This window comes from Aythya ferina (genome assembly GCF_964211825.1).
Source record: "Aythya ferina genome assembly, chromosome: 2".
NCBI lineage: Eukaryota > Metazoa > Chordata > Aves > Anseriformes > Anatidae > Aythya > Aythya ferina.
Genome location: NC_140297.1, coordinates 31,475,883 through 31,492,005, shown reverse-complemented (window position 1 = coordinate 31,492,005; position 16,123 = coordinate 31,475,883). Strand labels below are relative to the sequence as shown.

Below are 16,123 nucleotides of genomic sequence, written 5' to 3'. Positions count from 1 at the left end.
GAAGTTTTATGAATACCTCTGATCTGTATCCGCAAACAAAACCAGAAAAAAACCTTTTCATTCATACAGTAGTACTTACATAACATCAGCTTTAAATTACAGCTTACACAAGCCTGAATGATTCAGCCACAGACATATCATTTGGCGTTTTAGTGGGCTCCAGACAAATGATTGCAATATGCAGTTATAGCTCAAAAGAAAAAATATCTAAACTATAAAATCTCAAGGTGTCATTTTATTTCAACAAACTGTGACTCAACTAAAAAAATGGATGAAAATTTGGGATGCAGATGAATGCATTTATTATTTCTAAATACATAGACGAGAGACAAATGTTAGGCTTTATTTCCGAATGTAGCAACTGGTATATACAATGGAGCAGGTAAAATAAGTCCAGTGTCACCTTTAATGTAAAGACAAGTCATTTTTACAGAATTTTAATATAAACCTAATATAAAGCCTGATTGGAAGCTTAGGGATTTTAAAGGTTGTGTAAGAAATACTTAATCAACAATATTGTAACAAAAGGAAGTCTGTATGAGAAAAAAAATTTGAATTAGACCTTGTGCTCTTTACTGTAAGTACTGAGACAAAGATTGCTAATAAAAATGAAACAGATTTACATTTCTGTGTAGCCTACTTAATGTTCATTCCTTCTGCACCCAGACAAGCAATGGATACAGATTTTGAGTAGAAAGTGGTCATGTTGACTACTTGAATGCCATAGACCAAGTCTTGACTTATTTCTGAGGCCTAACCTGCACTGTGTTTTGTTAGTAATTAGTAGACCATGAACAGAGTTGTAGCCATTTATGTCAGATTGCAGTCATGAAAGCAACAGCACCAGTAAATCCAGCTGTAAAGTGAGAGTTATGCAGCCCAAGGTGCAAAAGGACCCTATGAGAAGGATCCAAACATTTATCAACTCTAGTTTTGAGAAATCTGTAACTGTTCAAATGTTTTAGAAGGTCTGAAATCATGCACCTATGAAGTTCACAGCCTCCTCCTCTTCCCCTCTTTGTTGAAAGATGCTTCTTGCAAGTCTCTTTTAATATGAACTACGATGTTCTCGAGCCCCCATGGCTGTATCTTTTCAGCAGGAACCAGGTCATCTATATGTCCCTCGATGCTTGAAGTATTGCTGGTGCTAGTAGCATAATTTGTTTTATGATTTGCAAAAAGCATCTCTAACAAACTAGTACATGCCATTTTCTGCTGTTAGGATATTACTCTACTTTCAAGTAATTTAGGAGGAGACTGGGTGATTGGAAGAATCAAAACCTTTAATTAACCCCCCTTAGAAACTATCAAAAAGAATGTTCAGTTCAATGCTGTTGTTTCTGATTTTTATTGCTGATTGCTTTAAGAGCTCTTCTTTTACCATCACTATTACAAACCTCTGCAGGGAAGTCACAAAACGTCCAAGTTATTTCAGAACAGTATGAAAACACCCACAAAAAGTTCCAAGCTGATTCTTCCCTGCTGTTAGTCAAGTGCTAGCATTACTGCTTTTGTTACAGATGCAGACTGATTCGAGGCATAAAATGCACAACTCTGGCCCACAATTTTGTATTTCTAGCATAGTTATAAGAACTCCCACCTATTCTGGTGGGAGTTTAGAATACCTAATAAGCACAAGACCAGACCTAATGTTCTGTTCCGTGCTATTTTTGTCTGCTACAAAAAAGCCTTTCAGTCACAAGTTCTAGGTATATAATACATACACAAGTAAAGACATGCATGTAAAAAAAAAAAAAAAAAAGAATAAAATAAAACAGTGTTTCTACTCTTCTATTGCCATCTGGAGATCTTAACAGTGAAAATTAAGGAATTCTATCCACGCAGGGAGTGAGATGTCTTTTTATATCTTCACTATCTGAAGTAGCCTGTTGCTTTTGTATTTGATAATCTGTTACAACTGTAGGCAGCACTGAACTGTCACCAGTTTAAATTGTCATATTTGGTCTCAAAATGCTAGTCAGACATTTAGGACACAGGCAGCTAGTAACACTGCACACTTGATGAGCTGACCTGTGCAGAAGTACTTACATAAGAAAGATGAACACAGATTTGGAACCGAGAGTTTTACAAAAGTTATTGCAAAACACTGTCACAGGTCTATACAGGAACACTGAGCAGTACTCATATGAATTTAAGCTGACCATATTAGAAATCACCAGGTGAGAATTGCACTTAAACATCTTCACCTTCTGTTGAAATTGCTTGTACAAGATAATTAAGACATAAAAATTCAGATGTACAGTTTACTTATGTTACTGGAAGAAAGAATAATTTTGAGGGATAAGAATTAAGAAAAAATAGTTTAAAGCTAGAAGCTTTTCAATAAAAGGGAAAGGTGCTGGGAAATAACAACAACCTGAAGATAAAATTATGAACTAGAAGACAAAGCAAATACTTGTATGAATACTGCCATCTAAGACAAACTCTCTTGAAAGAGAAGTCCCACTGACACCATCTGCTTCCTTACAATGAAACTGCTGGTATTGCCTTGTGTTGTTTTGCTTTGTTTTTTTAAAGCGTGACTTTTTCTGTGAGAAGAGCTGGTTTTCCCCCAAGTACTTTAACTGCCTAATGATACTGCCAGAAAAAAAAAAAAAAGTGAAACATTTAGGAGTCACTCTTTTCTAACCGCTGCCAAACTGCAGTAACCTTTGAACTACTGAACCTTGCAGAAACATCTTCTAGAAATATTAATGCATCTATCAATCTATCATGTCACTCTCTTTACAGGCAGCTACTCTCATCATTACTGCCCACAGTGATTAAAGCATTGAATAAGTAAAAATCCAGCAGCATTGTCAGAAGACAGACGTTTGAAGTATGGGTTCACAAAAACAGAAGATGACAAGCAGAAGGCAACACAGAGTCCTCAAGTGTTTTAAGGCAATGACAGCGCACATGCAACACAAACCCAGATCTGGGCAACAACCTTTCCAGTTTTTAATTCTGTAATATGGGGTATTAAAGGACTCTTCCTCACTGCCAGATAAACTGCATATACTGACAAAGAGCATGTTGGTACTCATGCTTAAAGTCCAGGTCCTCAGGAGTCACACTAAGACTTGCAGAAGAGCACAGAGCTCAGGGTAGCAATGGAAGGGCAGGTGGAAAAATTACTCCCAACCTAGGACCAGTGTGAAAACTTACTCCTGCGATTTGTTATGCAAGATGTAATTGGATGCTGAAAACCATGCAAACAATCTGTACATAAAATTGAAATTTGTAATCTGCAAGCTGAACAAGCTCACTCTGAGCCCCACGCTGCCATAGGTAGGATGCTCCCAACATCTTTAAAAAAGATTTCAGGACTCCAGCCAAACTGTACCTACAATTCCTGCTTTGTCTCAAGCTAGCATTGGTTAATCTTCAGATTAGAGGCATTTGTTCCTCAGCTGAGGAGGAAAATTGTTATATATTGACCATGGTTTCATCCAGTCACTACTGTGAAAAGTGAATTCTTAGAAACTTAAACGATTCAAAAGCCAGCAAGTTACAAGAGAGGGAGGAGGCGGTTTGGATTGACACGGCATTTGTTTAATATGCTGAACACTCTCTGAAACTTGAATGCTGTGAGTCAGCGTTTCTCATGTCAATGATTATAGTAATTAAGAGCAAGAACATTAGATTTGTGTGGGGAAGCGAGGTAAATTTAGGTCTTTAGAATGATGTATTGAGCAATCAGAATCAGTTAATAGGCATGCTGGCCACAAGTGCAAAAATAATTTCCAATGTGAACAAGAATGTACAAAAATAAGTGCCAAATTCATTCAGCCACAGGAGGTGGTGGTGAGGCATCACACTCCAGATTTATCCTCACTTGACCCCTGCAGCAGTCGTTCTAGTGCTCAGATGATATGAAAATACATTTTTCCTTTTAACACACTTGACATTTAGTCACATAGGTCATTAGTCATATTGGAAAATTGACATTTTGCCAATATCAGCAGGCCTGTTAACTTACAGCACAGCACAGAGTTTATCATTTATTCAGGCCATTTAGAAAATAAAATGGTGTTTACATCTGCTACTAGGAGCTCAAAATACTCACATATATTTCTTCCAAAAAATTCTCAGGAAACAGGAGAGACATAGGTAGAATTCAATACCACAAAACAGTACCCACATCTACTGGAATATAACAGGCAAGTCCTGAAATCCCTAACAGTGTGGTGATGACTTTTCTTGCACATATCTATGGCCTCAAATACTAAAATTTGTGGTTAGGACTCATTCAGCAACTCAGGAGCAATTTAATACTCATAGATCAAGTGCTATTTTGCACAGCACATCTGCATTTATTCTATGTGAAAAACAAACAAACAAACAAAAAAAACACAACGCACCACAAAATAAAATAAAATAAAATAAAACACAAATATACTGTTCTATTAGCAGGACAGTAAGCCTTTCTCCAAGAACTATACCCCAAAACACACAGAAATCCTGTGCAGAAAAGCCTAGAATATGAAGGTGAGTTTGGTCAAAGCAACTAAAGGAAGCATAAATTCAGAACAACTCCAGAGCAAGTGCTGCCAGCAGCATTCCCACGGAGCTAAAGTTGCAGAGTAAAGCCACCACCCCTGCCAACCGTAGATTCCATCCTCTTTTCCATGAGAGCTAAATAACATACACAACAGAGCAGCATTTACATACAAAATTACATTAGACAGGGTAAAAAGAAAACAAAAAAACCCTTAAGGATACCACCACCACCATTACCTTTTTGATTTCATCTTCAAATGCTTTCTCCAGATATTTGTATCTCCTGATAAGTTTGTTGAAGACCTAAAGATAAATACAGGTTAATTTAAAGAAAACAGTAAAAAATTTAGCAAAAGCTTTTACAAAAAAAGGCAAAGAGAAACAAAACCAACACTACTGAATCCAAAAAGAATGTCCATGGCTAAATTGTGATGAAACTATTTTTTTCATTTGAATGTTTTCACAACAGGAAAGAAAATGTAGGAAGCATAGGTGGCTTCTTACACACTATAGTTCTGCTATCTGCTTTTTCTTTAGACAGTGATATAGACATTGTTTCCAGGAAATAAGCAGCCAGCAGTATATTTCTGCCATCATCTGCTGCACTGCCCATCTCATGACTTATTATGAAACATCCTGTTCTCTGTTAGTTTGTTCAGAACTGGAAAACGTGAATTCTGCAATTCTTGATTTATAAAGCAACACTTGAACCAGAGAATTTACTACAGTTTGAGAGTTTTCATCTTCTTTCTATGTCTCAACATTTTATTCTCACTCTCCTTTACACCCCAACCATAGATCAAAAGCAGGGAAAAGGGGGAGGAAGAAGAGGTTAACAGATACAGGCAATTTGCACTCTGCCCCCTTCCTTTGATAATGCAGCTGTTTGGGGAAGCTGTCAGGTGTAAATCAATGGAGTGAGGCAGTAAAGAAGCACTGCTGGTCATCCTTCAGTACAGGCAGGATCTTTATCAATCCACTACCACAAATGCTTACAATAAGACTCGCTGCTGTCAGGGTAAGAGGAAGAACAATTTACAAAACTTTAATAAAAAATTATGATCTTGGAAATGCTTGATCTCTAGTTTTCACTATTTGTTTCCCACCTTGTGACCCCAGATTATGAAAGCAGAAGCAGCACAGGTGCAGACTGCATTCTGATAGAAGTGAGAGATAAATTTAATAAGCAAATAACTGCCCTTACTACAGAACAAAGGGCACAGAACATATAACTCGCTGTCACAGGCAAAAAGATTTACATGGGGGAAAAAATGACATTATTATCAGGCTGGATGGGGGAGGTAAAGGAGGAAATGACGTTCAAATGAAGTTTCAATTCATTTTTCAGAGAATGTAAAAGCATCCTAAATGGTAGTATTTTGACACTGAACAAGTAAAACGGAAATGAACAAGTAGTGACCATGCGAAATGCAAAGACATACAGAAGTCTAATAAAGTAAGATGTGAAAGAGAAAAAATGTTAGCTAGAATTTTGTTCATATTTCTATATAAAATGTGTACATTGATAAGTCACAGAATGGGCAGGGTTGGAAGGAACCTCCGAAGATCATCTAGTCCAACCCCCCTGCCAAGCAGGATCACCTAGTTTTTACTTAGTCTTCAACATACCAGTAATAACCAATTAATTAAAAAGATGAACATTACTTAATTAACAATATATTTTTGACATATGTTTCAACGATGCTTCATTTTTTTATGCAATCCTACACATATTCAGAATTGCAGTGACTTAGAACTTACAATACAATTCTTACTATATTATCTCATGTAATAATTATGTTAAGGAGTCATGCAACGTTAGCTTCTCTTCAATAATGTTTCTGGCTTCATCGCTTATTTGTCTTCATTTCCTTTCACAGGCCTATTTGTGCAAGCCATATTATTCTTGTAAAAAGAAACTGTACAGCACGTATGTAAAAGCAATGAAAGCTCTTCAAGAGCTTTTCTTCAATATGAGTCTGATTCCTAACTAGCTAAACAACCAAAGGTTGGAGGCCTGAGCTTTATATTTTTGTCATTCATAGAACCATAGAATCATAGAATGGCTTGGGTTGGAAGGGACCTTAAAGATCGCCTGATCCCAACCCCCTGCCCACTAGATAAGGATGGTCAGGGCCTTGTCCAACTTGGTCTTGAACATCTCCAGGGATGGGGCATTGGGCAACCTGTTCCGGTGCCCCACCACCCTCTGAGTAAAGAATTTCCTCCTAACCTCTGATTTAAATCTCCTCTTTTACTTTAAAGCCATTCCCCTTTGTCCTGCCATTGTCTGCCTGAGCAAAGAGTCACTCTCCATCTTTTTTTATTTTAATACTTAAAGTATGGAAAAGCTCCAGTGAGCTCCCCTGGAGCTTTCTCTTCTTCAGGCTTAACATCCCCAGCTCTCTCAGCCTTTCTTCATAGGAGAGGTGCTCCAGCCCTCTGATTAACTTTGTTGCCCTCCTCTGGACCCCATCTAACAAAGTGACATCCTTGCTGTGCAACATCCTTCCGATTTTTCTAAAAATATGTTTACGCAAATCTTTAAGGTTTAGAAAAGGCCAACAAAAATAACAGGGATGGTGTCCTAAAATATACTGAACCCAAGTGTAGACTGAAAAAAGTAAAACTGCTTTCTGTAAAAGAAAGAGTTGACAGCTGTGATCAGATAATCATAGACATCTTACTTTGTTACCTGAAATTTATTGGTTAGGGCAGCTTATTGGTTAACCATTTTTCAATTACCCTACATTTGGGGTAAATAGTGGGCAGTCTATAGGTGTTCTACTATAATCGGTTTTGATTCATAAATGGAAAACAACAAGCCCTTTATTATCCCAACCTGAGCATAATTTCGGATGGCATCATGATCTTCTTCTGCAAAAAATACACAGTGGCTGGTCATCTTGGTCTTGTCATTGTCGTCTATGCGTGTGCCTCCAGGAGCTAAAACAAACAAAAGAAAAACACAATAAGATTTAGTAAATTTTATATTAGCACCACTGTAGTATAAGGTAGGAGTGAAAACTGGCAATGGAGAAAAGAGTGTAGAGGGGGAAACTGACAAGCTTTATGAAGTTGTAGTGGCACCCAACAGAAAGGACAGCTGGCCAATAACACTGCATCTGAGATCACAGACCTCAAAGGACAAAGAAAATCAGGTCACATTAAGGAATCTTAGCTGCTTTTGGGAGCATGGAGTGGGTTCAAATAAGAATGGGTTGCAGCATAACTTTTGTGCTTATTTTAACTACTACTTTAAACACCACAATAATGTAAATCATTTCCAAAGATAAAAGTATTAGAGCTCTGTTGCTAATTTGAGGACTCGGAACATCCTCCCAACCCCATGTAAACATTTAAAACACTGACACAAAAGACTTCTCCTGGCTTACTTTGTTCAGAGCTGTTTTTTTTTCTAGAACTTCCACCAGCTTTTGTTTCCTGCATTACCTTAAGACTTACAAAAATATCTTTTCTTCTTGCCAAAGAAAAGGAAGCTAGAATCAAACTAAAGTAAAGTAAATAGAAAGAAGAGCCCACATTCAAAATACAGAGGTAGGCAAAAGGTGTCTTCTCCCATGCTGCCACTAACACCCAGGAGAAACTCCCCATAAACATCCATAAAGCACTCCTCGCTGTCCTTCAGTTCTTTCAGCTAGCCTGTGTTGCAAGGTCTACAAAGAAAACTTTGCAACAGCTAATAACTTGTAGTGTTGTATGATAACTTTTCAGACTAGTAAGTTCCTGTTTCCCCTAGCTGGCATCTCATTTTGTTTGCTGTTGCATTTGTATGCTGTTTCATCTTTGATTGAGGGCTTCTCAAAACAGTACCCATATTTTTTTTTTGTATTTACAGAATGCCAAGGTCAAGTCTCTAGGTATTATAGCACTACAAACAATAAAATATTGTATGATACTAGATCCAAAAAGTAGCTAGATAAGCATAATTGAAATACAATTTATAATTTCCACTTTGTAAAAGAAGACAGCATCTTAAAAGAAGCAAGGCTAATCCTCAAAATTTTGCATTCAGTACAATGCAAGGGTAATCCTCAAAATTTTGCATTGGGTACACTTCAACTTACCTAGCATGCTGCCAGCTACCAAAATATCAAAGAGTGTGTCAGCATAGCGGCGATAATCAAGCCGTGAGCCTGTTGCATCCAGAAACTTGGCTATAGCCTCCAGGTCATTCCCAGCTTCATTGAGGCCTTGGACAATAGTATCCCTGAAGACGGTGGGTTCAAATTTCTCTTTTTCATCTGGAACAGACAGGAAGAAGAAAAAAAGAGAGGTTGACAGTTTTAAAATCCTGTATCCACCAGCAATTCAAATGACCATGGCACCTGAATACATTCTGCCCATTCTGATCAACATACTGTACAAAGGTCTGTTTGGTTGGCTTTTGTTGCCTCTGGAAATTTTGCTGTGTTTACCCTCACTTCACGCTCCTCTTCACCCCCCAGATACCATGCAAACAAACAGAGATGAATAAATAAAAGGGGGGACAAGCAAATACTGAAATGGCTTTCAAACTTCATACTCTTCGCTTCTTGAAGATATTAAATAATGTGCATAACACTACACATTTTTAAATGATAGCAGGATAAAGGATATGTCAGTTTTGTGTAAATAATTTCACTGTAGGAATACTTCATTTTTCACTTCTTGATATTTTTATTTAAATAATTGTGGTTGCATATCTGAAATGTTTTCAAAGAGACAAGCCTTCAGGAAAAGAGATCAAGGTATTCATAAAAATAGCTTTTCTGTAAATATTTAGTTCTCTGCAACATGGTGTAACCAAAAATTTATCTTTCATTTACAGACCTGAGCAGCAATAAGAACACAGAAATGCGGCACTAACACCACATTTTCTACAGATGTCCCTGGTTGAACTAAATTAGGATACAGTCTGACCCCAACACAAACACATCCCTATGCCAAGGCCATTAGTCACAACAGACACAGCCGCAAACTCCAGATAAATCTAGGCAGGTTTTACACATGCCTCCTGCTGCTTTTTCTTGCAGACAGATAATACCTTATAACTTGCTTTGTACAAGTCTGACTTTACACAAGGGCACGGGTGAAGTGCTTGTTGCCATCAAGATAACTTTGAACTTCAGAAACACATCTGGGAACAGTTCTGTGACACTCCAAAGAAAAAAAAAGAGAACCTATTTTGTTACCACTTGCTAACATCAATGTTGATAAAAAAAAATCTTAAAAAAAAAAAAAAAAAAAAAAAAGGCAACAAACCTGCTCATATCATATCCCAAAGACAAATCCAGAGGTTTTAGTTACTGATACAAATGACCATTGGTAAAATTCCCATCTAAATAAGCATGCACTGCTGTAGTCTGAAAGGTGCCAGCTGCAGCTGTGGCAGGCTTTCTGGAGAGGAGGTTCTCCACGTTACCCATCCTCTGGCTGCAGGTTTCCTTGCTCTGGGACTTGCAGCACAGAAAAAGCAATGCTATCCCAAACACAAGTTTGGACCTTGAATCCTAATTGCCTTTCTTCCTCCTGCCTTTGGGCAATTAACTAACTTTGAAGCTAAATGCCCACTCCTATCAGCTTTAACACTTGCAGTACTGAAACATTTATAGCTCTCCTTGTTTCCCCACATGCACTTGTGGTTGACTTGTTCTACCACCTCCAGCACATCACCTGGATGTTCTCCCCTCCTTCAACACATCCTTTCTAATCATCCAATTTTCAACAATTCCCTGCTACTATGCCCAGCTTTTAGTGGCTTGTTGACTCTATTTCCTACCTCCAAGTGGCTTGCAGCCCCATCCTCCAAACAGAAGAGCTGAGGCCTACTCAACCCCACTGAGCAACTGCCTCATGTAGCTGTCATGGGGGGTAGCCCACGGTGGGCAACCTAAGGAGGGTCCAGCATGGAAACAGAAGGACATGCCTACAGAAAACACCACCACAATCCCACCTGAGCTCAGGTGCAACTCTACCTTGAAGCATTAAAGCAAGAAGCCAACCAACCCACAAACAAGCAAGCCTTTTGCTTAAATGTAAGTAATTCAGCACGCGTGCTTCAGCCAGTTTGACTTGTGCAGATGAAACACTGCTCCACCCATAAATAAATATCTAAGAATAATTACCACATAAGTATGCACTATTTATACAGTAAAAAAGAATGTCTGGTAACTCAGTAACCAGAAAGATGACAGACTTCTGTCTTAAGAGAGAAGTAAAAACAACAATAATATAAAAACATCTTATTTTAACTTTTTCACTGTATTTTGTCTAAAATTTAAGATAGTTCTTCTTTACAATGAGGGTGAGCGCTGGAAAAGGCTGCCCAGAAGAAAGGTTGTGGGAGCATCCCTCTCTGGAAATATTCAAGACCCACCTGGACACTTTCCTGCTCAACCTGCTGTAGGGAACCTGCTTTTAGCAGGGGGGTTGGACTTGATGATCTCCAGAGGTCCCTTCCAGCCCCTACAATTCATGTTTAAACTTCAAGGTGTTATGTACTTTGTATCATGTGTATACAGTCCTCAGTACAAACACAAACACCACCGTTAACATTTCATAGCTATTCTAAACAGGTTTTTCTCCTGCCCCAGAAGTTCTCATGTCATTTGGAGCACCCTCCTATTTACTTGTCTATCATAATCTAAAAATTTATGCAGGAAGAGGTGGTGAACTCACTGCATAAAAAATGATTTATAATTTTTTTTCAACATTTCCTACCAAACTAATGTACTAGGGAGGAATATGCTGATGTCGTACAGCACAGTGAGTAAGAAGCCATCATCAAGAAGTGGTAACAGTATGTTGAGCTGTCAAGTACATAATTACTGAACAAGCACAGTTTCAATCACAGGCTAATGGAGGCAGGTGTAGCTTGCAGATGTGATGCATGCAATTTCCAATGCAGCAGCACTACACACAGCTTTTCATTTTCATCATGTTCCTGGATCCTTATTTCCTTTCTTTTGCTCGTAAGGAAGTCAAAATACATTTGTACCTCCCTCCGTAAGAATAACAAACACGCCCTGTTTGGCACCTCTTCTGACTTCACATTAATATAAAGATGTTAATATTGACATTATTATATAATTCTCTTCATGAAACAAGGTACATATGCATTGTTTGCTCTGCTTAGTTTCTTTTTAACATGACACTTACCTTTTCTTTGGAACTAACCGAACTATTTACCCAGATTGCCAAAAAACTGACATGGAACTGTGAGCTGCTTCCTTGCCCTGGAGGTTATTCCCTTTACAACATCAGGTTTCTTCCTTTACATCTTTTAAACTGATTTTAATACCTGCCACTATATACACTGGAGGCAAGGTTTATACCCTTTATTAGGTCAACTTAATAGAACTGGAAGGAGGGGGATTTACAAGCTCCTTCTTCAGATCATAGATCATTGTAGAGCTTAGGGATATGGTTTAGTGGAGGGCTGTTAGCGTTAGGTTGGAGGTTGGACTCGATGACCTTGAGGTCTCTTCCAACCTAGAAATTCTGTGATTCTGTGATCATAGTTCTCCTTTCAAAATTTTAGTCACTAAAAACACTTTCAAACTTTAATGGAAAAAACAATGTTGTCTTTTTCCCTTTCTGCTTTCTGAAAGATCAAAAACTGGTCACGTTTGCAGTCAGCTGATCAGCCACAGAACTCATATGAACAAGTATTTCCATTAGATGCCTGACTGCTGCATCACACCTCACTGGCTCCTGAGGTTACAGTGGTTTGGTAGAAGCTGCAGAAGGGGAAAAACAGTATCCTGAGAAACAAATCAACTGGCAAGAAGTATCAACTCTCACCCTACCAGCTCCCTCCTGTGCATTTCAGCCCCTCCTAATGACCTTCCGATTCCACACAACAGAGTAGTCTCTGAAATGTCACGGTCAAACCACACTCACTGCGCTCATTCATATCTGGGTACAATTTAACAACTCCTTGAGATGCTGGAAGTCAGGATAAAAACAACTAATAGTATCTTCTAGTCTAAGACCAAGACATAGTCTGCAACTCTGACATGATACAAAATGAAAATGTATATACATACAGAGAGGAATAAACATGCTAGGAGTCATTTCTACTCTTCTGCGTTTAGAAAGAAAACAGGTATCTAAAGGTATCTACAGGTTTTTCAAAGCAGGAGCCTTGAATATTAAGGCAACCAGGATCTCACCATTTTTAAAGACATTGCTTACATTTTAGACACAAAGAAGTGTTTGCATGTTACGAGTTCTATAGTAAAGGTGTTTAACATCCCCATTCTATTAAGTAATCTTTTAAAATAAAACAAAAACCAAACAGCCCCCCTAATCTTCCAACCCTTGCTCCAAGTCTTCCCCTTCTTCCAGGCAGTCAACCAGTATCTACTGCCACCTAATAGCTGTAACAGAAATTTAATAGATAAGCACAGAATTATAAATACAAACTCTTCATTTACTTTAATTATTACTTGTATTATAACAGAATTCAAAGACCAAATCAGTATTAGGACCTCGTTATGCTAAATACAATGCAAAATGCAAACTGAAAAGAAAGTGCTTTCAAAAGAAAGAACATTCTGAGACAAATTTGGCAAACACCTACCATAACTGACTGAACTGGACCAAACAATGCATTTAATCAATCCAGCAGTATGTGTATCTTGGATTGCCATTGCTGGTTGACAGGTATTTTTCAGGGACTGCTAATTCCACCCCTCCAGCTACTATACTGTTGCTGGTTAATGCTGTTCTGAACCATGCTGACAGAAAGTTAATCCCACTAATTACTGTAGCCCTGTGACATTTATTTGCAAGCACTAGAAGTTTCTTTTCCAAATTAGTTCTACCTACAAACATTGTACGTGCATCACAGTAAGGACATTTTCAACTTCAGAGACTCCATTCACTTGTATGAGCTGTGACGGTCAAAATAACAGAGGATGCAATGTGTGCAAGGGAGGAAAGATGAGAGAAAGCTGGTAACAGATGTAAACAGAACTACAAAAAACTATTTCACAATTCTCTCTCTGTGACTTTCACAGATCTTAATATGTTCACTCAGCTCTTCAGATTTGTGGTAGAATCTGCAATTTTCTGAGAAAGACTACAAACTCTTTTTGTTTCTCTCATCCATACTGAGAAAATGCTTGTATTCACATTATCTGTCATAACAAGCTCAGACCAGGTGTTAGCTTCTAACGAGAAGCAGGAAAGTCAAGATGGGAAAAATGTGTTAACGTGACAGATAGGAACTCCATCTGTGCACACCAAAATAATCTGCTATTGTAACAGCAAGATGTCTAGGTCGTCTTTTCACAGACATCTTCTGAAAAAGATCATCAATTATTGTATCATCAATATTTTGAGTAGATCAATATATTACCAATATTTTTGCTCTCTGCATTAGTGCTCAGCTTTCATTTGTCTCAAACACCTAAATTGTGACAAATGAACTCTAAATATATGAACAAGCATGTCAGAATGACACTTGCTATACAGAGTACTTGGATGATCACTACAATCAACACCACCTGCCTTCATTAAAGATTGATAGCGTATATGAAGAAAAAGACTTGGTCATATTTGTAGAAAATCAGAATCACTATTCTCACTACTACAAATAGGGCATTTATGCCATGGCGTTTAAGTGCTTTATTTCAACAATAGGAAACAAACAAACTACATTAACAAAGGAGAAGAGTATTTGTGGGATTTTTAGTTGCTCGTGGTTTTTTTTGTGTGTGTTATTTTCTTAAAGGAGCTTTCTAACCTCTGCTCTTCAAGAAAGCATGTCCAATGAGATGATCTGACCATCTCATACAGAAGCAAGGTGAGAAAATTCCTTTTTAGAAGTAAAAGGTTCATTTATAGAGTTGGCACTGACTTAAGTCAAAGAAATAAAAACAAAATTCCACATAATTTTCTTTATGCAAACTTTAAATAAAAGCTCATAGTTCGCTTTCCTAATCAGAAGGGGCACCTTAAGAAATATCTGAGACAAACATTCCTTAAGTTTTCTTCCTAATATATAAATGCAGTAAAAATTCATTCAGGATGTAATTATTTAACTACGGCTTCTTTAAGAATGACTAGCAAGTAAAACCAAACTAAATAACAATAACGTCCTAAATATATAGCGAAAATAATAGAATCTTTATTGCTTAGTAACAAATACCATTTGCATTCTTAATATGGCTAAGAGAAAAACTTTAATATATTAAACATCAGTTATTCCATTTCTAGTAGTTTTCACAAAGAGAAAAATAAAACCATGTAGCTTAACCTACCCCTCTTCCTAGTTTTGAACCGCTGGCCTGTTAGCACCGGCTTCTGATTCTTATTCATAAAATTTCTGGAAGAAAAAAAAGAAAAATGTTTTTACTATTACATTCACAGACATTTTAACCTAAAGGCAAAACAAACATTCAACGTAGCAAAATACTGGTGTGGAAAAGGGAAAGGAAATGCTTGATGTATACTCAAAGAATAATTCATATTATTTTGAAGATGAAGAGTATTGCAAGCCAATGACAACTTTGATGAGATGTACTTCTCTCATACCTTAGCTGGACAGCAGGCAAAAGCAAACTACTGCTCCTGTCCCCCTGCTGCCTCCATCTTCATTTGCTTGTCATCCATAAATACAAGAAACAGACAGAAAAGCCACTTGTCCCCACACAATGCAGGGTTCAAAGCCAAGCAGGAAAAAGAAGGCGCCTCTGCCTGTACTGCCAGTGCGGGGTTACAGCAGCACAGCCCACCCAGCCAGCACAGAGAGCACACTGGGCTGATGGAGTCTCAGGGCTACACGTTGTCCTGCTGGAGAAATAACAACGCCTTAACCATCAGTTCTCTCCCAAACATTTCTTCCAAGCTGAAGATGCATTGATGAACTTCCATTTCCTGAAACACTATTACGTGCTTTTTGTGAACATAATAAAAGGTAACTGACTTTTCCAGCCATCATTTTTGTGTACAAATACATAGTTAAGGACCTACATGGCAAACTGTATAACAAGAATGGTGCAAAATACTGGGCTTATTACTTCAGACCTTAATTGCAGATCTCATCATACTGTGTTAAAATATTTGGGAACCAGATGTGTTAACGCCATTTTATCTAACAAAACTATATATATTTTTCAGCTACGGATATAGTTGTCTCAATTGCTCAACACACAGCTTGCACAAGGAGCAGCCAACCTTACAGCTGGATGCAAACAACCACAGGTATGGCAAAGCCCTGCTGCACGCTGCAAATTGTCACTGCTGTCCTGGTCCTGCTCCACCAGTGGTGTCACTGCTGGGACCTACCAGCCACCTGCTTCACCCCGAGGGCCTTAAGGTCACCCTTACAGATGGTTTGCTCATCCAGAACTGAGCCTTACCATACAAGAAGCTTTGTCCTTTGGATCTGTTCTCCAAAGAAGTTTAGTTTTACATAAATCTGTACTATTTCTTCATCATGGACTCATTCAATTAAAATTTTAATACGGGAAGCTCATGCTGCTGCAGGCCTGGTTTACAAGTACATACTTCTGCCAACACTTCTTCCTAGCGTGAAGAAAGAGAAACTCAAGCTCTGTGGCTAGAAAGATGCTATTAATCACACCGTATTATGTAAGCAATGGTCTCT

General features: G+C 38.0%; 1 protein-coding gene across 3 annotated transcripts in view; it reads right to left on the bottom strand.

Moving 5' to 3' along the window:
- Nucleotides 1-16,123, bottom strand: part of BZW2 (basic leucine zipper and W2 domains 2) — a 55,710-nt gene that overhangs the window by 20,963 nt on the left and 18,624 nt on the right. For 2 of the 3 annotated variants that reach the window (XM_084510962.1, XM_084510964.1), the window contains exons 2-5: nucleotides 14,775-14,839; nucleotides 8,592-8,768; nucleotides 7,346-7,449; nucleotides 4,741-4,806 (exon numbers count right to left, since the gene is read on the bottom strand). In XM_084510962.1, coding sequence (XP_084367088.1) covers nucleotides 4,741-4,806; nucleotides 7,346-7,449; nucleotides 8,592-8,768; nucleotides 14,775-14,839 — 412 coding nt within the window. Of the gene's footprint in view, nucleotides 1-4,740; nucleotides 4,807-7,345; nucleotides 7,450-8,591; nucleotides 8,769-14,774; nucleotides 14,840-15,048; nucleotides 15,304-16,123 lie in introns of all 3 variants that reach the window. The other variant, XM_084510963.1, reaches the window with a different exon arrangement.